The sequence below is a fragment of the Bombus fervidus genome, chromosome 14, assembly GCF_041682495.2.
Source record: "Bombus fervidus isolate BK054 chromosome 14, iyBomFerv1, whole genome shotgun sequence".
Lineage (NCBI taxonomy): Eukaryota > Metazoa > Arthropoda > Insecta > Hymenoptera > Apidae > Bombus > Bombus fervidus.
Window position 1 is genome coordinate 4,358,319 of NC_091530.1, and position 27,237 is coordinate 4,385,555.

General features: G+C 34.7%; 1 protein-coding gene across 8 annotated transcripts in view; it reads right to left on the minus strand.

Annotated features, from left to right (window-relative positions):
• Positions 1-27,237, minus strand: part of Mp (collagen XV/XVIII-type protein multiplexin) — a 346,829-nt gene that overhangs the window by 244,231 nt on the left and 75,361 nt on the right. For all 8 annotated transcript variants that reach the window (XM_072017339.1, XM_072017338.1, XM_072017336.1 and 5 more), the window contains exons 4-5: positions 22,355-22,620; positions 21,232-21,507 (exon numbers count right to left, since the gene is read on the minus strand). In XM_072017339.1, coding sequence (XP_071873440.1) covers positions 21,232-21,507; positions 22,355-22,620 — 542 coding nt within the window. The remainder of the gene's footprint in view (positions 1-21,231; positions 21,508-22,354; positions 22,621-27,237) is intronic.

Below are 27,237 nucleotides of genomic sequence, written 5' to 3' on the forward strand. Positions count from 1 at the left end.
TATAGATAGAATAAATGAATACGTTTAACCCCGCGACTGATGCGTACTATGGATTCTGACGTTTTCTACGGGTGTGATTTACTGGTGTTGTTATTACAAGTTCATTTTCTGCTATTTTTTAATTATCGTACAAAACATCAATTAACTATCAACTTTTCCGACAGTAGAATTTCGTTTAGGAAGTTGAAATCATTCGAAATTTTACAATTTCAGGCATTTCTTTTTATTTCTATTTTTTTTTTTCTGAAACCTAAAGAATTAGTATGTACGAAAATATATTTTTCATTTGAAAGAAATAATTCAAGTAGCCGTTATTTTGATCTTCTAGTGGTGTAATTTATGTAATGTATAAATGTAATGTAAAATAGATAAAGTATGTTTTCTGTTTTAGATATGTCCAGATTTTTTATTTGCGATTTTGTTCGGTGTATTATGTGTATGTACTCCTAACATCTGTTAAGGCTTAATTCGTTAGAAGAATTAATCGACTGCAACAAAGAAGTGGTGTTTCGGATGATGAAATTTATCAGCGTTTTAATCTACATGCAATCAACGGTGAAACGATGTTTTAATGGTAAACGTTAATGTCATTTAATCCCGAAAAACGGAATTAGAATAAATGACACTGATCAAATATCGACGCGTAAATTACATCTACTGACCAAACATCAAATATAGGATAATCACGTTGATTATATCGAAACAGTAATAGTATATCGAAATGTCAAGGAATTATCAATCCACCAATTAACAACACTGATGAGATGACGTACTATATGTATAGACGATTTCGATAATCAGTATCAATCAGTGGTATCTTGATTGGTCCTCGTCTTGTGCACACTTTTAGCAAATTAATTAATTCCTGAATTTCTGAATTTCAATAAAATTTCAGGATGACAGGAACGAAAATCAATTTCGTTTGAATATTTTGTGATATTTCGTGTACAAATTATATGTATATGCAATTATCAAATGGTGCTACCATATTTCATGCAATTGATAATTAACGCATTAATAATCAAGAAAAATGTAGATAAGTACTTGTCATTATTTTCTGTAAACGTTATTTTTGTCATATATATTTATCAAATAAATTTATTCAGTTAATCCACAAGCAAACAGATTATTCGCAGAGAACGTTACATAATCGTTTGTGTAATGTTTCTTCAAAGGGAATGTTTGGCAGTAGTGTACGAGGGTTTTACTTTGATGAAGATGCCATGAACCGCGTTTACCTTGGAAATTTCAATTATTTAGTGAATTTTAGGTTCAAGTGACCCGTTTCTATTTCGATTAACCTTGTTAATTGAAATTCCGACGTAGAATTCAACACGTTGGTAAACTAGTAGAATGACGATGATTGCTTGGAGAGGCAATTGTTTCTGTTATCACGTACCTGCTGGAATTTCAGAAATCGAATTTAAAAATAATTTTCTCTAATGAATGCCATCCTTGAACGTTATAAACGAACCTCCGCTGTAAATACTTTTGTAATAAAAAAAAAAAAAAAAAATAGAAACGTAGATCAGAATTTATTGAATGTTTCGAATTTAATTAATAACAATTAAACAAATTTATTAAAAAAATAAAAATGAATAATACAGACGGAAAAACGAAATGTAAAACTATAGATTGCTAAGAGATGGATATTTTCACAAAAAAAAAAAAAAAAATAAAATAAACGATATATTGCAAGTTAAAAACTTGTTAGTTTCCATAAAATAAGGTTTCCAGTTCTATTCGAAGCTCGATGGTTTATAAATCTGTGAATTGCAATAGAATTACTGTAAACTTATTATCCGAAGATCTATTTAACCGTATAAGCAAATTTATAATTGACGTTGGCGCAGGATTGTCCTGTTTCCTGTGTTACTTTCGCCACTTTGATCACTCGCCTATCCCGACAGCAGTGAAAGAGAAACCGATGACAAAATGTTGGTCACTAACGCAGATTAATGAAACGAAATAACGAAAATGAAAATTGATCGATGTGGAACACCGTCTACCACGCTTGCACGCAATCACGATGTATCCCTGTAACTCGCTATAGCATTAGGATTATTGCGTTTGCTTGGTATTTTTCAATTTTAATTCGTCTGTGTTCCACCTTAAACGAAAAGAGTGCCAGTGTGTACAAACAATTTTTATCAATTGTAACAAGATTTGGTAAATTCTTTAACAAATATCGAAAACAAATTGTAGCTACAAAGCTAATCGAAATGAAATTTCAGTGTCTTACAATACGAAACAAGATTTGATAAAAATTTATCAAACAATTGATCGTCAAATTTTACTCGCGTTATTAAATTCCAATTCTTTGCGCGATAGATCCCCGAATCTTTACGAAAATAACAAAATTTGTTAATTCCACGTTCAACCCTTTCTCAAGTATTATGCGAGAATATCGATCGATTTTATAAGAATTTATCCTAAGTATCTCTTTCTTTACATTCGTACGAAGCAGTATATCACAAATAGTCCGAAAATTCTAGTAATCACTTTAAAATGTTGCAGACTAGACAAGATCGGTACGAACGAACAGAGTTGGAAGGGGTTTCGACTGATCATTTAATCGAAATATTTCCTTTTATTTTCGTTTCTTTAATTAACTGTTCAAGTTGCAGCACGATAGTAGCCGCGGAACGTAAAAGGAAGACGTCTTACGACTTTTTTTTTCTCTTCGTCTTGTTCTTTCCTTCGATTCCTCTTCGTTTCTCCACGGAACGGAGAGCATGGTGTTAAATTCGTAAATACCCAGCTAATTACTTTCGCATCGTTTCCGGTTTACCACGTCCCCCCAAGATTTTCCGCGAACTTTCGTTCTTCCGAACCGGAGAGAGAAAAGTTTTCTGTTTACGGTGGTGCTCGAAACTCAAATGTCAGCACGGCCGATGAAATTTATCTTTGAGCTCCTCGTACTCATCGAACGGGATCGCCTCCCGCCAGTTTCAACCCGGGTACCGGTTCTTCCTTTTTTCCCTTTACTTCTGTGAGCAACTTTAATTGTTTCACAGCCCGTTGGATCTTAGATTTAGCCTACTTTAATTAAAATCCTCACCCGTCACGATTTCGTCGAATGGCGCATCAAGCGTATCGTTGCTACTAATGATTTTAAGACACGAGATAAATGTAGTAAAGAAACGTAGATCACGTTACGTATAGTTGAAAACATAATTATTATTGTAAGAGATAGATAATTTCGTGAATATGTATTTCTATTTCAAATAGGCAAATCTTTAAAATACTCTTTTCAGATCCATACCTCTCTATATTCTATAATTTTTATTTTATATCATGTTTGTGTATTACAAAACTTTACATAAATCCTTATAAAAGTTATTTCCTGTAAAGTTTGCGAAGTAAAGTTTTGCAATTTAGGAAGCTATAGATAGATACGCGTTGACTTAAATCCAAGGCGTACAGAGTGAACGTACAGCAAGAACTTAAATTGCATCTGAAAATACTAAAAATTGCCTCAAATTATTTATTAGACCTTTTATACCTTATTCTTCGTTTCGTCTTATTCTCTTTTCCTAAAAGTCTTAATATCTGAAAAATAATTGACGATCCATCAGCTTTGTAATACTGGTCAGTTTCGTTTAATCGGCTTTTCACATTAAACTCTCGAAAGAAAGGAAACCTCTGCCACCAACCAACCGGCAAACCAACCGAGTTGATCTTTTATGTAAACCTTGTTACTGAAACATTTATACAAAAGTCCTGGTGAAACAATTTCAAACCAGGAGACAGCAGAGTCGCGTTTTACATCGTTGAAATCAGCATTCAAGTAAACAACAATCCTTGTTTAAAATATCTAAATGAGGAATTAACTTAAACCGAGAGAACGAACCGTATATCTATATCTAGTTGGTGCAAGCAGCATGACCGGTCGGAATAATTGTTCGACCGAGTAACGCGTTCTAATCGAGTACACTCGACCCACCCGGTCGTCACGTAATCCCGTCTCGAGTCTTTAAATAAAGGGAAAAGAGCGGTGTTTCCGGTGGAAGTGCAGGAAGAGTCCTCGAGAGGCATCGCGTTGCGACGATTCAGCTAAGAGGACGCGGCGTGATCGAGGAACGACCCGAGGCTGACGGAATTTATTCGGAATCGATAATCAATTTACTGCCCGCCCGACAGAACAACGCGACGACCGTCGTCGCTTTTGCTCGAGATTGGCCGACGAAACGATAGAGAACAGGATGGTCGAAATCGAATCGAAATACAGAGAGCGAAGTCGCGAATTTATTTTATTTCTACGACGGAGCGAGCATCCTTTGAGGGACTTAATTAAGTGTCTGGCGGTTACGGGGGTATCGATTGCGGTAAAAATCAGCCGAAGCGCAATGCGTCGGTTACGTAATGACCGGATGTAGGAAATTTCCAAGAAAAACGATAAAAACCAGTGACAGAAAGCTATCCGCTATGAAAACTAATGAGCGGTGATGGATGAAGTCGAGTACTAATGAAGTAGACTGGAATGATGTGTTTCCATGACGATAATACCGTTCGTAAGTGAAATTTAATTGCACGTGCTGCAAGTTTCGGGCAATGCTTTGAAAATTCTCGGAGATCAAATTAGGCGTGTGGTGTTTAGGTCGTTTGAAGATATCGGACGTTTTAATATTTATCATGATATTTATTGATTGATAAATTGGAAATTAAAAATTAAAAATAATCGATAAATGTATTAATTGATAAAAAATAAAAGAGATAAATAAAAATAATCCATAAAATATTGCGATAGGTACCTTTTAAGTAAGTAAAATTCGTTAGATTCGTCTGTCCAATTTCATCCCTTTACTCGAAGATACGATTCGTAAAAGGAAAACTATTTTTCTTTACGATAATAATGGATGTATAATAACAAACATTTGTCGTTTTCAAATAAAATATTTGTATTTTGTTATATGTTGAAATAATATCTGTTCGATGAATGAGTCAACGTGTATAAAATCCTGAGTCTGGAATAAAATTCCCTTTACATATGGACGCATTAGAAGTTATCCTTTAAGTAAAATGGGAAAAGACAAGAAATAAGTAATTGCAAACATCTGCGATCTTTAGGCAGAGAGTGGCGTAGAATTAAAATGTAAAGCATCAAAAGGCAAAAGCGAGAATTAAAAAAGATAAGCGAGAAAGTATAGAAAAATAGTGGAAACAAAGCAAATAGGAGAAGCAAAAGAGAAAACACAAGACTACGAATATGATATACAGCACGAAGCGAAGAAATATGGTAGAATAGTATCGACCACAATATATTAAAACCAAATAAGCACGGCAAACACAGAGAGAAATAGGGGAAATTGTTAGAAAAATGGACGATCGTAAAGAATAGGAACGCAGGATGAAGATAAACGAAAAAAATAAAGTAATAAAATACAAAAACCGTGACGGCAGATCAAATTGAAAACTAAAAGAAAACGAAATAGAAAAATCGCTGGTAACAGAGATACGGCGATAATAGAGTTTCAAAAATATAGGGCACGCTGAAATTAAGCTGAAATTGAAGTTAAGAAAACTAGGTGACGCGCAAAAAAGAGAAAAAGTAGGACGTACAACAAAATAATTGAACTAACGATAGAAATATAAAGGGAACAAACAGAAAGAATAAGGCAGTGAGTTATGGTACAACAAAAAATAATTCGCCTGTATTAATATTCAAATGAGTCTGTCGAATAGGAAAATAGAGGAACGTAGATTTGACGATCTCACGTTTCATCCTCCGCCAAACCACTATTTTCCTTTCTCTCTTGTTGGTCCAGTTAACTTGGTAAATACCAGAGAAACAAGAGCCAGATTCCCTCTTTAGGATAGTTAATTTAGGTTTTGAGAAATCAAAGGCTAGTAATTAAAAAACACTGGATATCTACCTTTTTATGGGGATTTTAAAGATGCAGAAAATATAAAATATATAGATATCACCACTATATTTAGAGGGTGAAACAAATCTCTGTGTAGATTTTATTTCTTTGATTGAACTTATAAAATATTATTGCATGAATATTTGCAACCTTTTTATTAATGAACATAGGTAGCTCTAGGTAGGTTCTCTGTTTCATGAACAATATTTTGAATTTATTCGGCAAATAAAGAAAGAAATTTTTGTTAAAGCAAGGAGAATTGTAATTGAGGATAGAACATTCGTGAAACAGCAAGTTCAGGCCAGCGAATATTTATTAGGACAAACGTTAAACCAGTTGACAGTTAAATGATTTCATGATTTTTGGTCGTTGGTGGATTTCGCGTGGCATGACACGTTTCAAGCAGTATTAGATTTTCTGTGTTTAATACACAGATGATTTGCATAGCGCATCCAAATTCGAATTAATTTAGCTCCACGATCTAGAAAGCTGGATTGTTTGTTCGAAATTGATTTACCGAGGTGGGAATTGTATAAAATATCTATTTCTGATGCGTGTCATACATCGTCTGAATAACATACATATTTCGTATGACAGTCGGTACTGTCATTTGTGTATTAATATTAATTAATGGACCCATCTATATCCAAAACTAGATATGTAACCAAATCTAAACAACTTTATACTATACTAGGTTAAAGATAAATTTGATAAAAATTAACTTATTTAATAACGTATTAGATTTAAAATAGAAGAAGAAAAGCAAGAAATAATGCAGAAAAAGAGAATCTTAACAAAAGGTGGAAATCCATGCGTGTTAAGGTATCAAAAACGACAAGGTAAAACGTTAGCAAGTGTTCGGCACGTACGAACAGAGAAGTGGTCGAAGGTGAGCTTACAAAGGGGAAAAAAGATAAACAGGAATTCGACGACGAGAGAAAAGGAAGGCGAACAGCGCTTTCAGAAGGGAGGGAAAATTACAATGATCATTTCTAGGAAGCGTCGTGCAGCGCCGGTATTTCCGTCTGCAGGCAAGTTTCCACGAGGGGTGGAACGAAGTTACTCCTAAACGGCTAATTTCATGCAGCAGAGTAATCTCAACGCCTAGACACCGATGTACCAGGACCGTATTCCGATACGCCGACATAAGGATAACGTAGCTCTTGGAAATCACTGGAGTTTCTCTCTCTCTCTATCTATCTCTCTTGTGTTCGTTCTCTTTCTCTGCTTTGAGATTCCTCGAACTTCATGGCGCGTTCCACCTTGATTTTGATTGGATGTTTCGAGACCAAGCTCGTCTCGATTTGCAACGGAAGCGTGGCGATCACGTCGAAGCGAAACACTTGCTTTCTATCTGACTGTCGTGCAATTCGATTTAAGTTGATATTCCTATTGTTCGAGTTTGTCGGTTCGTTATTTCGCGTGCTTTGCGAGAAATGGTTATACGTATATTTGATCCTTTTAGATATTTCTAATTAATTATGGTAATAACCTATAATTTTAGCGCTTAGACAATATCACGATAAAAGAATACTACCGCTTTACCGTCTTCTTCGATTCCCTACATTTAAAACTATAAACCTACGTCATATAAATGTCACGAAAGTGCATAACTGTCAATCATTTTTCTTTACCACAATGGACAATTATAACCAATCGAATCTATTTTTTCCGATATTAATTTTCTTCCGATATTAGGTCCTCGGTTAAAATTCCATTTAATTAAATTTTCAGGTCACCCTTCATTAGATTCAATTTTTCACAAATATATCAAAATCCTTCACAATAAAAATAATTATCCTATCTTCGATTAGGTTTTCACTTCCCAATTTTTCCCTTAAAATCCTCCATGAAAACTGTACTACAATAAACCAATAAATTAGCGAGTGTCGCGCGTTCTGTGCCGCATATTAATGCGCAAGAAACGCGTGCTCATACGCGAAAGTGCAATTAACGCGAATGAAAATAATGATTATAAAAGTCGACGCCATCAGCATTTAATTCATCGCCGATTTCATTCGACGCGGACTACTAACAAACGGCGTTTTAACCCGAAATCGCGAAACGCTTTCCAGCCGATACAACAGAAACGAATTAAAATGTTGCTTGGAGCACATTTTCAAACCGCGCGCGTCGAGTGCGAAACAATTAGCGTCCGGCTAAATTTATTTCGCGAAATGTCTGACAGCTGCGGGACATCCTAAAACGATATCAAAAAGTAGGCGATTAAAAGCATTGGTAATGCAACGTGTATGAAAAAGACGACGCGCGTTTAAATGATTAATTTTAATTGAGTAATCAGCCCTGACGACAGATCGCGCCCATCTTCCTCGTAACGACTCTCATTAGAGAAGCGAACGCTACTAAACGCGAATATCGCTTCAGCTTCTAATCGACAAAGGGAATCGAAAGCAATTATATCGATTCGTTATATTGGATACTTCTGTTCGATTTCCAAAATTTTCATGAAACGATTGTTATTACTTCGGTGGTTTTATGTTTGCAACATTGGTATTGTATTCTCGTGTTATATTTCTGAGACTATTAATAACATTTCCTGGATAGTTTGTTAATAATTACTAGAACGTTAGTTTTTAACGGATTAACTGTGTTTAGAAACGTATTTGGATCATTGATTTATAGGAGTATAATTTATAATCTGAATTTATAAAATTCATAATCTGTTTGATTATAGCGGAATGCTTTTATTTTTAGAGATTTCGATTACAACATTGTACAAAATCGAATAGCGAATTTTGATAATTAGCGCTATGAATGAAAAGACTTTATATGCAAGTGAATTCTCTCTTCTCTCACTACGGGTAATAAAAAGAAATTCGTTCTGCTGACTATGGAACGATGAAGAAGGCATGTACCTGCGCGGGAAGGCTGCCTCTAAATGGCTAATTTCATATAACGAAGCAATCTCTACGGCTCGACGCCTGTTCCACGGTTGTAACGACGCTCATTAAAGAAACGCAGATACGGAGAACAATCCAGAGAAAGAAAGAAACCGTAATGCTCGTAGGCTAAGAACGTAACATGCTAATATCTAGAATTAATCGATCTCTTTACCATTCATGATCGATTTCATCCAGGTGAATGATCGGCATACGCTATTTGTAATATGTTAATACGTCAAAATATATTCTATATTTATGATATGAGTTCTTATTCATACAGCAGGAAACGTTCCACTTTTGTCAAATTAAATCTTCTCCTGTAAAATCTGAAAACTACTCGAGCTACCTATAATTTCAATTGATAACAATGCGTTGCTAATAATCTATCACAACGGTTGGTACAATGAACAATTAATTAAGAGAAGAAATTGTGGGAAAATGAGCACATACAACAAAAATTCCCTTCTGAATTACTGAAATCGAACCGTTCATATACACCTCTATTACATTAAATTTTCGAAATTTTGCACGGCGTACCTATTCCATTTCCTTGCGAGAATAATCTTCGTGATTTTCACGAGCAATACCAAAAGCCATCCAACTGGATCAGCAGATGACGCGGGAAAAAAAGCAGAATATCGCGAAAGCAAAGGATACTAGGAGATTTTTGGGAGGAAATCCTTACCAACACAGGCGCAAAGAAACGATGAAGAAGAAGGTCCAAGAATATGGGGCGGAACAAAGGGCGTCTCTGACCCCGTTAATTTCGCATAGAAGAAGCTCGTTTTTGGTTTCCTTGCGAAAGAACACCGTTGCTTCGAGTATCGCGTGCCTCTTCTTAAGGAAAAAGGGAGAAAGACGTGAAAGTAGTCGTCGGTCTACGCTTTTATCCCGCCGTACGTCCTCCCTGATGCTGATGGCGCATTTCACATTCTGGCTTATACTCCGCCACACCATGCGCATCCACTCCGTTCTCGTTATACTCCCCCATCCCGTTGTTCATTCCCTTCTTCGTGGTTATATATCCTTACGATCCTAAAGAATAATACAGATACACCTTCGAGGCCGCGAACCTCGAGATTTTTTCGCCAAAGATTCGCTACGGACATCGTCTAGCTGATTTTGGACTTCTTGTATATTAGGCTGACATCAGGGAAATGAGGAAACGAAGATAAAAAGTTTCAATATAGATCGTATACTTAATTGTATTTCTTCTTTTTTGATATATTTTGTTTTCATTTATCTTTTATTCCTATTTTTCTTTCTTTACGTCTATCAATTCAGAACTAGACATAATCGATATGTTTCCACTTAATTAGTTAAATAAATTAATGTTTTACCTGAACGCGTACACGGCACGAAACATGAAAACAATTTCATTAACAATTCATATATGATAATCAAAATTGTGTTTTGTCATGCAATTAAATCATTTCAGAAGAAGGAATAATACGCTTTTACTATTTAATCGAGTATCATTTCGATGTGAATAAAGTAAAGTTTTTGGTTGAAAGTATACAATTCAACGTCTATATCGTGCTCTTGTACCATAGAAAATTAACTTCGTTTTTGTAACTGCACATTTTACGGAACAATGTTACTGCTTTCATTGATGGAGAACTGCAAATTGCGCGGCACCACATTTTTTTGCAATTAGTGGCCCCTGAATAATTCATGCTGACACATTTACCAGCGGCAACACCATTTTAATACTATGCAATTAATTTCTTACAAACTTTTTCCATGACCACGTCCATCGTCCGTTACATGTCCACCTTTTCAAATAAAAATCTATGACTTTTCAGGGAACCGAATAACAAACATCGATGAAAATTGTTTCAATGTAAATAAGGGCTGAAAATGTAATAGCGTAGTAAATTTTTATATTTCAATTAAAAACGGAAATCGTTAAACGATATTTACTGGATTGTAACAATTCATATTAATATTTTTCGGAGTTAATATCTCAAACCTGCATTTTATCGTTAAACTAAAATCATAAACCTTTTTCAATGCAGCGTAACAACGCATATCTAAAGCTTTAAATATTCACGTAAATAAATACCATTTTTTAATATCTGTTTTTCCAAATCTAAAGCTGCTGAAACTTTGGAATCTCTACATTATTAGTTTAATTTAATCAATCCTTTATAAATCATTTCAAACCAGAAATAACCACCCATCGATTTTATAAAATGACGTTCATCTAATATTCATTCCAAGCTCAATATCCATATGTATATTGCTAGAAAATATACGAACACTTATTTTTAGCAAAATGCTTTTGATAAAATTACAGATAAAAAGGTCAGAACAATAATTTTCTTTTCTTATTATTATTACTGCCATGTATATTCTGAAATAGAACGGAAATGTATGTAGAACAGTCGAAATTGAATCGCTTGATTTTGATTTTTATACGTAGATTATCTACGACCGAATAATATCAACTGAAAGTCAAACGCAATGTGACAGGGATTAATTTTTTCAACACCCTGCGCTTATAAACAATGATGTGGATTCACGGATAATTTAAAAAAATTACGGCAATACAATATGCAGTTCACCAGATAGTTATTTAGGCGTGCATCCGAAACAACAACGTAATACCTCGCGAAGTATCAGGCTATGAGTTATTTTACATTTACCGCTTAAAAGAGTGGCATTAATAAGTAATGCAAAATACGGATTAGATCGTACGCGTCCGGGAAGGCTGAATGCTACATTATCTTTGAAACACGATGAAACTTACACGAAGGTATTATAATGCCGCTGTAAACGTAACCGCACCGATGTAAAATGCGAGCAAAAGCGGTGTACCCGCCACGTTCTTACGTAACTTACGGCCCTTTTATGTAGATTCGATCGTAAATTAAAGACCGTTGCAGCTTTCACCGCGAAATAATTACACGCGATGCGTCCGCGGTCTCTTCTTTACGCTCGCTGATTTTTCCGGAAGCTTAATCCTGCAAGTCGTTGTCCAAATATAACACGGGATTCTATAAAGCGTTTCACATGTATATACACATTCAACGTTTACCCGGTCTTGGAAATAATCTGGATAGTTTTATAATTGAAAGTTTACTTAATAGGTCGAATAAAGAGCTTCGAGCCGAAAGAAATTCTGATGCTAATCTAATTTTGTTGAATTATTTGGCAACTTTGGGAGATTTCTAATTTCGATACCTTTTTCCACTTTTGCTTTTAATAGGTGGATAGAAGCTGCTGGGACGTCGAAAATTCCGCAGAACTTGTTAGTGTTTTATAATGCGAGTATGTAACTAAGTATCATCAAAGAATAATACTTTCCTAGTTCGTAATAAAGTTCATTCGATGCGTAAAATAAATGGAATTTTCCAATATCCTTTTATAAATATTATACTATATTATACTATATAGATATTATCGTAAAAATTTAATTCTGCATTATCATATTTCTTCTGTCGATGCTGAGACCCAAAATGAAACTATACATATATATGTGCCTCTTAAGAAAATTACCTATTTATTCTCACTTTATCCTGTTCCCCAAATTTGGGTGAGTTTAAACAAAATGCATCTCGGAATGATTAAAGTGTGCAGTGAAGCCACAGAACGCCACTGCAGAATTAGGAATATGTATGCGAAGACGTGAAACATACCTAACTTCTTGAGAAGCAAAACGCTACACCCTTCTTTTGTGAACGTACAAATAGCAAGGAAGGAACTGGCATTCAAACTGAAGCAAAAACGAAGAGTACCGGAGATCGATCGAATTCTGGAAAAAGGGAAATAGGAACGATAGGTATAATACGTTTACGAGGTTTCTGGGTTGCAGATGTATGAACAGTTAACAAACCCTTGGAACACTGTTTCTTGTATTTTTAGGTCAAAAAATAAGCGGCATGATATTGGAACGGCGCTACACACGCTGAAAGCAAATTTAATTTTCTGGCAGAACGATTCGATCAAACGGTACATTAATTGATCGTAGGTTGCTTTGACCTCAAAGAACTACGTGACTCGATATTGGGACGCAAAACAAAAATATTGTTTAAGGAGTTTCGGAAGATTTGGAAAAGATTTTTTCCAGATGAAAGTAACAAAGTGTAATTATTCCATGGTAATTTATTGTAAAATCTCTGGCAAAGTTATGAGGTCACTTTCTTCTTGAAAAGATTCAAGATAAGTCCATTCCCCTTCGAGAAACTTGCAATTTTCGACGCGAATATTAACTTTGTCGGTAAATAGCTTTCAGAAAATGCAAAACCTATCGTCGATCTTCCAATAAAGTTCTACAAACTGTGAATTCACAATTGTTAATATTTTATATCAAAATTTTTATACATTTATAATTTCTGTATATAACCTTATCTATACTATATACTTATTTGTATATACTTACAATTTATATTTACAGTTTATATTTGCCATATTGTTGAAACTTCGTTAATTCCATGCAGATCATTTTCCTTACCTTCTCCTGACTACATCTCCGAAACTAAAAGCGTTGAAAAGCTTTAAAGTAGCCTCCGAACCGAATGGTTCACTTGGCTTTGATTGATCGAGTTAAAACAAGCCAGCTGCATCCGATTCGTAGCCGAGTCATTCCGATGAATTCATACTGGTTCCGGCAAACTTATTCCGTTCGAGACAACGAGAAGAGAAAGAAGATAGAAAAATATAAAAGAATTCAAGAGGTATTACTTCGGAAGAAAAGTAATCGCGCGAGACAGAAAGGCGAGAGAACGAGCACAGCTCGACGACACACGTAGATAAACGACGAATTGTTCACGGGTCAGATCTTCCACCTCGATTCACCTTCTTTTGTTGCGTCGAACTTTCCGCGTTCGATTTTTAAATCGTCCCACACCGTTCTTGTATCCCGACATGCGTTATTCGATAACGTATATCGTGTGTCTGAAGAAAGGATTATGTATATTCCTATCGAAAATCGAGAGATTCGACGAATGCCCCGCTTCTGTCACGCGACAGAGCATCGTCTTTCTTTATCATTGCAAAATTGAAAAATTACAGCTTTACCGAACAGACTATAAATGGACATTCTGTTCTTCTTAAACAGTTTCTTAGCACATTTGCGATCTGTCGACTGCTTTCGAACGAAATATCAGGTCATACTGAAAGTTTCTGCGGTTTTTAGAGTGTTTCAGTTTAATTCCGTACACTCGTATGTAGAACTCGGACAAAATTAAGTAGTCGTTGAAACATACGAAGGATATTATTCAACTCGATACTGTATACGACAAAGAAAGTTTCTAGGGTATACTGTGCTAATGTATATACTGTAGAATCCATACGATTTTACACTGATAACCTACGTTGGTACACCAGTACCGATACTTTATCAGAAACAAACCATGTACCAAAATTTTTGATTGAGAATATATATCTTCGAAGTATCATACAAATAAAAGTAGAAACTAATTGCTTTTATTTTACTCGTTTGTCAGCATACTTCAGAAACCAACCATGAGTAATGTACTTCATAATTCTAGAATACGACTACTTCTCTCGTTGTTTTATGATAAATTTTGGAAATAATAAATCTTACATCATACTCGTTTGTATCGTAAATATTACCGTAATTAACTGAAATATATTTTTTCATAAATTGAATTTATATTAATTTTGAGATTTTCGGGAACTCGAGGGACCCCGACATCTTTAGCAATTTTCGTCGTAATATTCACTTGGACAGAGATTTCATTAAACGTTAAACGAAAACATTTCATGGAACTGGCTTCAGTCAAGCTACCGAACTCCGAGCCTAGTTCGATCATTTATTTCGGCAAACAAATTGCGAAAGCGTGGTTCGAAACTGCTGCGAGCTAATTCTGTACTATAAATAATTCCCAGTCAATTCATAATCGAACCAGAGTTTATGAAATTCTAATGTCGAAAGCATAGATTTACCCTGGCTCGTCGAAGTCTTCGCCCTGAGACACAGCGAAAGCCGAGCAATTTAACAGCATTTTCCACCCTTCGTCTCGATAAATCCATCGAACCTCGTATAAACATTTTATCAACTAATAACCGAGTTCCCCTCATAAATTTTCGATATTCTCACATCGATGATAGATATCTGCTTTTGAAAGTGCCGCCTTGTGAAGCATCCAGGCAATTTGCGAGGGATTAGCTTCGAGCGGACGAAACGTGAAAAAGAATATAATACGATACCTTACGATAGAGGCAGAATGAAAAAGGAATTCAGAAAGAGAAAACTTCTTCAGGTATCGTAGATTCTAGAAGAGTATGAGAAGGCCAGGTATAGGAAGCATGGTGAAAGGGGACTGTCAGATGGAAATAGCGGTGAACACTCGATAAGAACATCCCTCGAGAACCACGCCATCCAACGAATGGAATCATTCGATGAGACGTAGGTGTACGTGCATGTGGTTTTCTATGGAAAAAGCTTCTTGGGAAAAACGATTGCTTTTTGATAAATATGCCTATAGACCTATCGACCGACATAATCACGACAGTCGATTCTCTTTAGAATGATAAGGAAATTTCAAAATAATTTATGTAACGCGCATAATATATTCATAAAAGATTTTTACAGGTATCCTAATTTTTCTGATTCATTCTGCGAATTGTTATACGTATATGCGAGACTAAAGTGCCATTAACGCATTCTCGATAAGTTTTCGACAATGAGATAGAAACTTTATGAGATACAGAATTATTTTATAAATCTCTAAAGAGTAATTAAACTTTTGATGTTCTTGTCTATTCTATGAAAACGAGAAATTTTGATACAACGTATTTAATGTACTCGAAACTAGCGCGTGTATTTAAAAAAGTTGTTGCTTCTCGATTCAATATCTTACTTTTTATGTCAAAACTGATATTAGATAAATTGCTTTCAGCAGTGATCATATACATATAATGCAATGTAAACTTCTACGTGTAACGCTATGTATCATATCTCTTTTTCACGAACGAGCTTAAATGAGTCCGAACAACAGAAGAAGAAAATGAGAAAGTAAAAATTTGATCGGTCACACCGAAGAATATGAAATGACCTCAAACTCCAATTTTCTCCAATCGAACGATATAATTCCATTAATAAAAGATATTCCCGATTGCTCGGAAACGCTGTTCGGCTTTCTATGAAGTGAAATTCCATTTTTCTGTTCTCACCCTTTGAAACAATGCGGAATCAGCGGCTTGGAAAATAAATTGTCAATCAAATTCTGTCTAACTCAGGCAGGTCAGAATTCTGCATAAACCACAGCTATTGAATTAAATAGCCGATTTAATCGGTCCAAACGAGTGTCTTCGTTCTTTTTTTTTTTTTTTTTTCTGGATAAAGACTATTCACGCAAGCTGCGTGCTCGCAAAATAGAAACATTCGACGATTCAAAATTAATTTCGATTCGACGTTTTTCAATATTTGAAACGGGTGTATGATCGACGATGCGAAATAACATTTCGTTTGCTAGAACATGTATCTGCAAATAACGAGAGGTCCTTTTTAACTGATCAAATATCGATAAAACAAATAATTCTGTCTTTTATTAGTTTTATTGGTATTTACTAATCAACAAGACTGATTTTATCTCTTGTTAATTGAAACAAGTGGAGCCAACGTGAAAACAAATTTTCATTTCGTTTATTGGTAAAATCATTAAATCATAAATCCGACTCGTTATTAAGATTGTAATAATATGTATATATGTATATGTACATAATATGTATAAATATGTATATATTTTAGACAGAAAATAAGCGAAGAATATGCTATATTTAAAGCTTGCTGAGATTTCATACATTCATATCATAAAATTGTTTTGAACCTAGCTTATCTCTGACTATTTTTCCATAATTTTTTTTTTTTTTTTTTTTTGAAAGCAATTTATACGGCTGCGCAAAAACAGCAATACGTTATAATATGAAATTTTTTATATCTTCAAGAATCTGTAGTATGAGATTTTCAATAAACTTGAACTAATAAACAAGCCAGTTATTCGAAACATAATATTCGTCCGTCTAAACAGTAGTTAATCACCTATAATTTACTTTTTTTAATTTTTAATATCTTCAAGAATCTGTAGTATGAAATTTTTAATAAGCCTGAACTAATAAGCAAGCCAGTTATTTAAAACATAATATTCGTCCATTTGAACAGTAGCTTAATCACTTATAATTTACTTTAAAAAAAAAACAAATTTGTTTATATCCAACGCTTTATAAGTAGAATCAAAATTACATCCGCGTCTTTGTAATACTGGCACTGATTAAAAAACAGTTCGAAAAATCATGGAATGCAGAGGCACGACGCGTTAAAAAAAAACGTAAAAGACCAGGCAAGCAGATCGCGTTAATATTCGTTCGATAGCAATTACTATTCTTCCAGTTTAGCTGTCGCGTTGACCTGATTCCCCCGACAGTTTTATTTATTTATCGTCGCACGACGAACCTCAGCTCGCGTCCATTCCGATTTCATTTAGATATTTAATGACGATTTTAACGGTGCCTCGTGCGCGCAACGTTTCTCCAAACACGAAACTCGATAACGATTTTTATTGCTCAAATACATATCATCCTACCATTAATCTTATTCGAGGTTTAGATATCTATCCAGAAACGGCAACGTTCTATAATAATTTCATAACTTTTCAGATGAAAAGTAATGAAAGATGTAAGATGTAAAAGTAATTGTTAAAGTTAATTTTCAATGTTACGAACCGCCATAGTGTCGTGAACTATTCATCGAATATGGCTAAATTTGAGTGTTTGATCAATACCATATTTTGAAACATAGTGTAATATATAATAAAACATAAAATATATGAATGTGTTCATTCTTTCACTTGGATAATCAAATAACCTTTAACATTTTACCGATCAGTTTAGAAGAGACTAAAATATTTTATTCCATCAACCGACTAAACTTAAAATGTATTCGATTTCACTAATTCAATCTTAGCTATTGCTGATCTACGTGGATCGTTCAGAAAGTACTATCCGTACAGAAGTCATATAAAACGATGGATGGATGGTACTTACAGAGGATCACCTAGCTTCATTCGTGTATTGGCGTAAGTTATGCAAAATTTTGTGTTTAAATATTTCAAATATTGTGGTTGTGTCACACGTTTAAAATGACGATGCGACTAGAAAATCCCTCCGATGCCACTTTTACGCTTTTCCAGGGCTGTAAAAATTCTTTAAAAAGAAATTCACCGCCGATTTACAGCAATTAACGGTAATAGAGTTACGGATAAATTATTAATAATTCTGGCTAAATTCATATCATAAAATATTCAGGCTGCCCGTCTCTCATTACAGAGGGGCTCAAGGACGTGTCTGCGATTTCATTGCGTTTTTTTTTTTTTTTTTTTTTACGAAAACTTAAAGAGTTTTTCGGTCGATAATGCTTCACAAGAAACGATGATTTAAAGAATTGAGTAAGACGATGGTTATGTGAACTGACGGCGGAAGCATATGACAAAGACGCACGAAAAGCTCGTATAACGTTACCATAAGTGCTCAAAGAGGGCTGCTGGTTGTATTGAAAAATAACTTAGTATATATACTAAAATTACCGATAAAGAAAACTTTTCAAGATGGTTTTGTATCGTTGTTATTTCAAAACGGATATTACTTTCTGAACGATTCTCGTATGTATAATACATTTTCAACAAAAACTGTTACTTCTAGCTTCGAAAATACTTTGCTAGACAGATGTTTGCTTTACGCATTGTGTAAAATTGACAACATCGCAACAATAGTAATGTTACAAGTCTAATTAGTGAAGTCTCGCGTCTAAAAACAAATTCTAAACAAAGCAAGCAGTCTCTATTTGAAATATACCATAGTTAGTTCACTAGATTTCGATTTTCTTATTACGATACCTATGTTACTTCTATTTATTTACTATTTATTATTTATTACAATTATATTTATTTCATTAATATCTACTCGTCGAAAACAGGATTAAAAACGATATAACAAGCAGATTTCACAAAGGTCGATAATTCCTTTTGTTCACTTTGTCCAGATTAATGCCGAAATACTGTTGACAACAGGAGAGCACAACGATAATTGCGAGCAAATCGTGAGAAATATTTATCTGATACGAGAATATCGTTATTGACGATATTTTGGAATATTCACCGGTGATCTGGCTTTTGTTTCGCATTATTTTTTTCCCATCTCATTATCCCACTTTATACGCCGTATTTTTTTCTCCCTTTACCACCGTAATAATTTTTATAGCCAGCTAATGGTATTTTCATCATACTTCGCGGTGAAATGTCCAGGATATTTTTATTCTCCCAATGAGAATACCGTAGATTAATCGCTTTTGGCTGATACTCGACCGTTCTACATACAGAGTGCTTCATAATTGACGAAACCTGGATCAAAGCTAAATCGCCAATACCGCAAGACAATGAGAAAAAAATGTCTATAAATAAAAAATCAATACGATGTGTCCGTAGTTTAGAATTATGCTCGGTGTTCTCTGAAATCTTTTCTGAAATTTAATCTAATGCATTCTGTTTCACATTTTATACAAATTCATAAATTATTACATTAAAAGGTATCCTTTCATTCGGCAATTTCAACCGTAAGTATGAAACAACGTATGATTCTATATATGTATGCACTTGAAAATGATAGTAGCTATTTGTGAATATTTACAATACAAGTTTATTAATATACGACGGAACAAATGTATGTATATATGTGTAATTCATATTAGTAATATATTTCCAGTTGAATCTCTTCGAAATTAAAATTATACAAAGATACTAGAGATGTTGATAAAAATGAGTTAACGCGAGAGAAACACAGTCGGTATAACATTTCAAATTGAGCAGAATTAAAATTTGAAAAATAAAAAGAAAAATGATGAAAAATAGAAAAACGAACGGTAGTAATTTTGCCGATAAATCGGAGCGTATTAATCGTAACGGTATAATTTCCCTTCGCCGGGTAGTGCGTTGCTATATAATTATAACGAAATGTTGCAACGCGCCAGATTGCAACAATTATCGTCAGTGGCTAATTAACAAAGAACCAAAGTAAATCATTGTCTCTGCACGCTATCGTTATGGGGCGCGTACACGGCATACGGAAAATCGGAGTGCATCGGTATGGAAGCTAATTATCGTTAAGCGACGACTTGAAATGGCAACCAGAAAATCGATGTACCGAACGGTACGGTCTTAAAATTACAAATAACTATATCCGATTGCCGAGCGAATTGTAATAAATGTGCTTAAGTTATTGTTCGCGGCGATAATCGCTGAATACTTCTATTGCGTGAAATTTTGTCAGAGTAACTATAGTGATTATTCCACGCACTTAACATTTAATCGAGTCGTGTCATTATAATTTATTCTACGATTATCAGGGATAGTACAATCCGCTGAATTTCGAAAAGCTTATGGAAAGATTTTGCAACATTCTATAATTTTCAAAGAGTTTTACGAAAAGTACCTTTAGTTAAGTAGTTTAAAGAACCAAGTCGATTCTAATATACCATGAAAGCTCTTTGAAAAAATAACGACTGTGGCGAATCCTTTAAAGAGATAGTATACAGGATTTCGATACTGCGTTTTCCAATTTCCACCTTTCCCTAAGTCTTTTTCTTTTCCACGACACGACATTATTTCAATAAGATTGTTTCCCTTTTTCTACTTCGTCGAACTTTTTATTCGGCTAACTTAATATTAAATTTTTATTCCGAAATATGACCGTAACTATGTACATAACTATATATCGAGAAATTTTCTACTCACGGTTCTGTGACCATTGCGTTTCTATGTTAATCCGTAATCGTTGGCAAGTCTGTTTGACTCGACGAGATCCGAGAGACAAGTTTTAATACTTACTTAAGAACGGAACGGCTCTGAACGCTTCAACTGATCATCTTCGTCTTTTCACAAACTAAAAGGGGAAGCTACATGCTTCTTTGAACTCGTTTCCTTTAATAAAGTTGCTATTTTCAGGAAATACCTCTCAAACGAACTATTTCATAGTGAGACGTGACACGTAGGATAGTTGAAAAAGCAAAGTTGAATCTGTTTTCTCGTTCGTAACGTTTCGATTTTAAGAAGATTGCTCGTGCATAACGATAAATAAATAAAAATAATCGACACGTTGATATTTATGAAATTTGTGTTTTAAAGTTAATGTATCGTATGATATTTTATATTTGAAATTATTATTTTTGAATATCGTTATGTAGGTATTTAAATGACATATGTCACTCTTTTACAATAGATATCACAATGAATCTCGAACTTGTTTAGTTTCTAGGAAAGTAAAATTTATAGTCGGTTTAATCGATGCCGGTCCAATTTACTCGATTCGGTCATAAACCAGTAACCAGAAATTACAGTTTCGTTATCGAAAATCAAAACAGATCCGACCTGGTTCAGCGCCGTTCCAATGACTACATCAATTTCAACAGTAATACTAGATGATAAAATCCTTTATGTACTTACATCGTATTTTTCCTGAATATGAGGCCCAGCTTGAGCGATGTACAATGTGCTGGCTGTGTCGAACATCAACTCCAGAGGAATCCTCGTTACTCGTTGCTTGGCCATTTCGTGACAGTTTAGATATAAGGTGACATCAGTCGTCGATACTCTGATTACGATCTTCGACCATTTCTTTGTCAACTTCGGCACCGTGAATTTCGCCACCTCTTCCGAATGCGAATGCAAATCAGAATTGGTGTAGACCAGTGAAACATTCTGGTTTGTTCCTGGACCATCCTATAACAGAGAGAATTTTATATTTAATATTAAAAATAGTAGAAGTTTCTTTAGATCGGTTTGAATCGGGAGAAAATGCCAAGAGATTCGAAAGTCGAAGCGTTTTCGCGCGGTCTCAACCCGTCGCTATCGATTCTCATGGGGATCGTACTCTCTTTCGAAACGTCGAAAGCAACGGAGAGCTGCTTTCGCTGCGGAACACGTAGAAGCGGTATTACCCGTGGAAACGGTGCCGCAGGAAACGTGAAAGATCTCAAAGAAACTTGAAGACCCGGCAAGCTACAACAACGGCCTCAAAGATATTGGGAAACATGAGGAAATGCCCTCCATACATCGACAGGCAGCGTCGACTTAAAAGTCTATCGCGCCACCGCAGCCGGTTCCTTCTAAATCGACCGATTGTACTTGGAAATTTTTGCCTATTTTCCGATTGCTTTTATATTCAGACCCGAATCGTTTGTGTTTCATTTCACCGTTTTATGAAACGTAATGCCATGAAAGCAGCCTGTCTTATCAGAAATCTTTTAAGTTTTGCGCTCGCCATCCATTGTTTGAAATATATTATTCTTGTTACAGGAATGAGGATACGACAGTGTGATCGTTCATTGACATTTTTAACTAAAATAGAAAAATTTAGAATGGAAATATTTCTAAATTTAAAATAGAAATACCTGTGTATTATTTGGTTACAAAAACATTTTATGTTGGTTGTATCGTAAGAATGGAAGATAACGTACAACGTTTAATAAAATAGAATAAAGCCACACTTTTAGCTTCGATGCTATATTTCTATTGTTCCTTACAGATTCCTTACATATCTCTTGTATGTGTAAATTGATGTACTTACGGATATCCGGATGCCTAATTGCACAACAGTTTCGAAGGGATTTAGAACGGCGAAGAGATAACTGGTTCTAAATGACGTCGGCTTAAAGGTTGCCACCAAAGTGAACTCTGCTGGCAATTTTTCCGGCAAATATAATCGATACGGCTGTTTAACTTCGGAGCCAGGTCGGAAGCCAAAACTTGGAAATCCGTCGAGACCATCGTCGATGTACAAATTATTGTCGTCTGTTAATGCCACGGAAGCTTGAAGTAAATCATATTCCAGCTCTGAAACAAAAGGGTATGAAGAAAAACAGTTAGAAGGCTTTCTTCTTCAGAAAATATCGATTACAACTCGTCGACAAAAATTGTGTTTAATATTTCATGACCGCAAAGAGAAGTTTTAATCTCAATGAGACGTAAACATTTAGATTCCGTACATATCGAACTAAAAACGTAAAGTTATATTACATCCCTTAAAATAAATAAATTGATTTTCAATCATTTACAAGCCTCTATCTGCTAGCTAATATCCGATGAACATTTATTACATAAAATCCGGACTTGAATTTAATATTAAAAGTTCCGTTAATATTAAAAGTCATATTAAAGAGTAATAAATAGAGTTATTCAGGAATTGTAATTATTAATACGTATATAGCGTAACGAAATGCGAGAATAGAACCAGATACATGACTGACACAGGTTGATCGATCAAGGACTCTACGGTTCTTTCATTTTTATTTAATCCAAGTCAGAGGCAAATAAGCTAACTCTCATACAAGCGTACCTGCGCATCTCGTTTTCCCTTATTTCTATTTGCCAACCTGTTCCACAAAATTGCAAACTCCCTTAAGTAAAAGAGAGCAAAAGATTCAGGACTTGGAGCTTCAAAGTGTATAAAACTCCTCCCGTTAAGACGATTTTAGATCAACATCATGAAAGTGGACAAGTACTTGAGAAGGGGAAAAAAGAACGACGAGGATCTCAAACATAATTAGAAATCCTTTCCTCGGAACTTTTTTAAGAATAATTCACAATCCATTATATCATTGTAGCAATTTTATGATTTTCGCTACTTTTTCAAACATCAGCGATCAACTAACATCGAACAATTCTCGATAACAAAAAAAAAATATCAAACGTGAAATAACGATAGATACTACCGTTGTATAAATATACAATCATTGAAATAAAAACTTTAACGATCTATGCGATTTCTGGTGCGAAAATCGACAGAAACGAAGTGTAATTATCGCGAAAATTGGAATTTTTACATAATTTCATTACGCTGATCCTTTCAGTGATCAAAATTTCACTGCAAATTCCTTTCGAATCCCTCGATGCTTCCAATAAAGCCCCAGAACTCTGGCAAAATTCACGAGCTCTATTTTCGTGGAATAACAGGGAAAATAAACGAAAATCCATTCAACATTCCTACGTGGAAAAAATAGCCGAATTTCCCGCCTCGAGATTAAATGATAATCCAGAGGGATTGTTATTTACACAGGGAAATACTTGACCGGCGTTGTTATAATGCATCCCTGGTATTATATAGCAGGCGTCTAATTTGCACCTCTCGTTTCATGCAAATTGTTTAAACGCAGTTCGAACAACATATCGGGTTCTTGTAATATCACGGTGAACCGCGGATATTATTTAAACGCGACTGTTACGCGAACTGTTCGATTCCCTACGAGACTATAGTTAATTAACGACACGCTGTTGAAAGCGAGGCGAGTCGCGGCAGAGGGGGCGAAAAATGCGAACCGACGAAAAGTAGTTCAAACTCGAAGCGAGAGAACTTTAATTAATTCGGTGCGTGGAGACTTGGGGCAGCCGCCTTCACGGGATTAGTGAACGAAATCTTGATAAAGCCACCAGGCGGATACGATTCGGGCTACGAGAAAGTCCTGAAAGGTTAACGCCCTTGAACATCTTGTTTGGTCGAACTGATTGGAATTATTAAGCAGTTTAAATTGGACAGGTCTCCAGACGTAGTTAAAGTTCGCGGCAGCGAGTTACCTTTTTTGAAATTGGAATTGGTTGTGAAATTCTTCGATTCGTGAAAGAACGAGAAAGGTAAAAAAGCTCTTGAGGGTATTTGTTATGAATGTCGTAATTCCTTTACACGAATATAATTTCAATTTACTTGATAAGTATTTTTTGCTGTGATAGGTAATGGTAAAAATGTGAAATCCGTCAATAATAGTTTTAACCAATCAATTCTAGAAATAACTGAATATACAAATTTTACGAACAATTTGTTTTACAGTTTAACGGGCAGTTGTTTCAGTCATTCGTAGTTTTCGCTGTTAATCCATTCCTATTTCTAGAATTGGCTAGTCGATACTATCGTTAACAATACAATTTCAATGAAACTAGTGTCGACTTGAAAAATAAAACTGAAAATTTTGCTGAACATTAAATAAAAGATGAGTGGATCTTCAATCGAAATAAAAAGAGGGGAATATTTTTAATGTTATCAAGAATTCACGAGAAGCAGAAATCGATAAATTTGATTATACAGAGTTTATGGTAATATTTAAATTACTACGTTACACGAATGAGTTTTAATGTATAAATGCAACTTCCGAATTCAAATGGTTTTATACTAAATTCAAATGGTATTACACATATCTATGCTTTCCAAACTCAATAAAATTATGCATATGAATGATATTGGTTAAATTCATATTATATTGGTTTTATACGCTTTAAACTAGACTTCCAAGTGATTATGATCATACTTTTTTAATACATTACAGCCCCATTTCGCGCGCCATGCGTCATATAGATTCGCGAGACTCGATATACTGCGGTTACCGCAGCTGAAAGCTTGCTTCGATAATCGATATTTATTGCCGAAATATAAGTCCGTAAATCGCATTAAAAATTGTATGCCTAGCATTGTTCCGCTTGGAAAACTAACACGACTTTTCTTCCCACGCGTGAACCTTTTTAAACATTATACGTTTAATGTACATGTAGATATATATTTATATACTTGCTATTATATTTTACGCTAAATAAATATAGCTATATTTCACGATTATTTTAAATTACATATCATTAAAGAATAAGTCAATAAATAGCTGTAGTACATTTTCCATTTTTGAACAAAATTTCTCTCAAAAATATTCCAAGACAATTTTAAAACAAACCTCGTAACACAATATCGTATGAAAGAGGAATTGTTATGAAATCTTAAATAAATGCTGAAGATCTTCAGCCGTAGCTATTCCTACGCTGGTCTGTTAGCCTGATACAAGCGAAGCAATCTTTAGATGTGTTTTCCGATGGATCTTTCGCTTTATCTTCCCTAAACAGGAGGTCTAGAAGCTATTGAGAGGCAGCGAGCTGTACAATACTTCGAATTCTAAATGTTCGATTCTGCTTTCTTAAAGCTTTCCCGCCGATAGGAACACGTTGCAAGATTCGAGGAAGTCCGAGGGCGAAGATTTCAATGCTTGACGGATTCGATCACAGAATATACGTCTATGGAGACTTCAACGAACGCATAAGACATGGTCGGTAGAAACCTTCCAAACGCGTATATTCTCCTAATACGCAACGACGTTTTGCGCAGAAATTACAACAAAATACACGTGGCGAAGAGAATTAATGACATCAATCACGTGCTAAAATATTCAACACAAGCTCGTATGGATTAATAAAACACACTGTAGTGTTATTTTTAAATGATGATCTTGCAAGAATCTCACAGACTGAGGAATCTCCAAGTACGTATTCTTTACTTCAAGATCTTCCATGTATAATTATTTCTGTGAGAATAACAAATACATGTAACAAAGAAATATTTCACAACGTGATTCTATATTAAATTTGTACGACGAGCAAAATAATTTGATTTCTATGCAATTTTGTCATGATCTGTTTTCTTACGAAATTTTCCTCTTGCATCATCTGCAGAAACTAAGCGGTACAATAGATATGTATAAGAACATTGTCGGGGCGGTGCTGAGAGAATGTAAAGCAAGAAGTATTTCCTCGTTTAATGAAGATCGCAATCAACTTAATGTAACGGCAAGAACGAAGACTACAAAAGTAACAATTCTCCAATTATAATTTTCTTATGCTGTAACTCTTAATTACGCATAAAAATTCTTATTCTTAAAATTCTGTAACTAATAATACGATACGATCTAACAAGTTAAACAACTTTTATATTGTACCTTCTATAAAAGCCAACGTCGTAGAAAAATACTAAATCAATGTCTATCATATGACATAAAAGTAGGGCCAACTATAAAGTTGAGAATGAAACATGGAAACTGTTTTCATCGTGAAAAATGAAATGACATAAGATTCCAGATACAGCTTACACGCGAGTAAATAACTCGATTGATATGATTCCATCAAACCGTCAAAAGGCACCTCGAAAATACATTTTATGAAAGAATTACATAAGGCGGCAGGAACGTATGAAAAACGTCATTGTTCCTATTCGAGTAAAGGAGAAAGATATTTCGCTCAAAACCAATCTTTCGCTTAAAATCTCTCCCGCGAGACGATACAGCCTTGAATTCATCGAAAACCTCTTCTGTATTTATAGGAATCCGCGAAGCGAATTCCATCGACCGTTACGAAGAAATTCGTTTGTTAGCAAATTGAACTGTCTTTCGGTCTTTATAGTTTCATAAATGCGAAATCAAGAGTAGATGATGCTGGCTAAACATATAGAACGTTCCTTCAAATAGAAAAGAATAACAAAAATTGTGAATCTCAGATTAGAAATTGTGTATGTAAAAAAATTAATGTATATTTTTAATTGAATTACGATATTTACAAGTTTCAGTATATATTGGAAAAAGTAGGAAATAAAATTATAAACTTCTGGTTTAAAAAGTTCTTTTATAGTGAAATTTTCCTTAATAAAGGAAG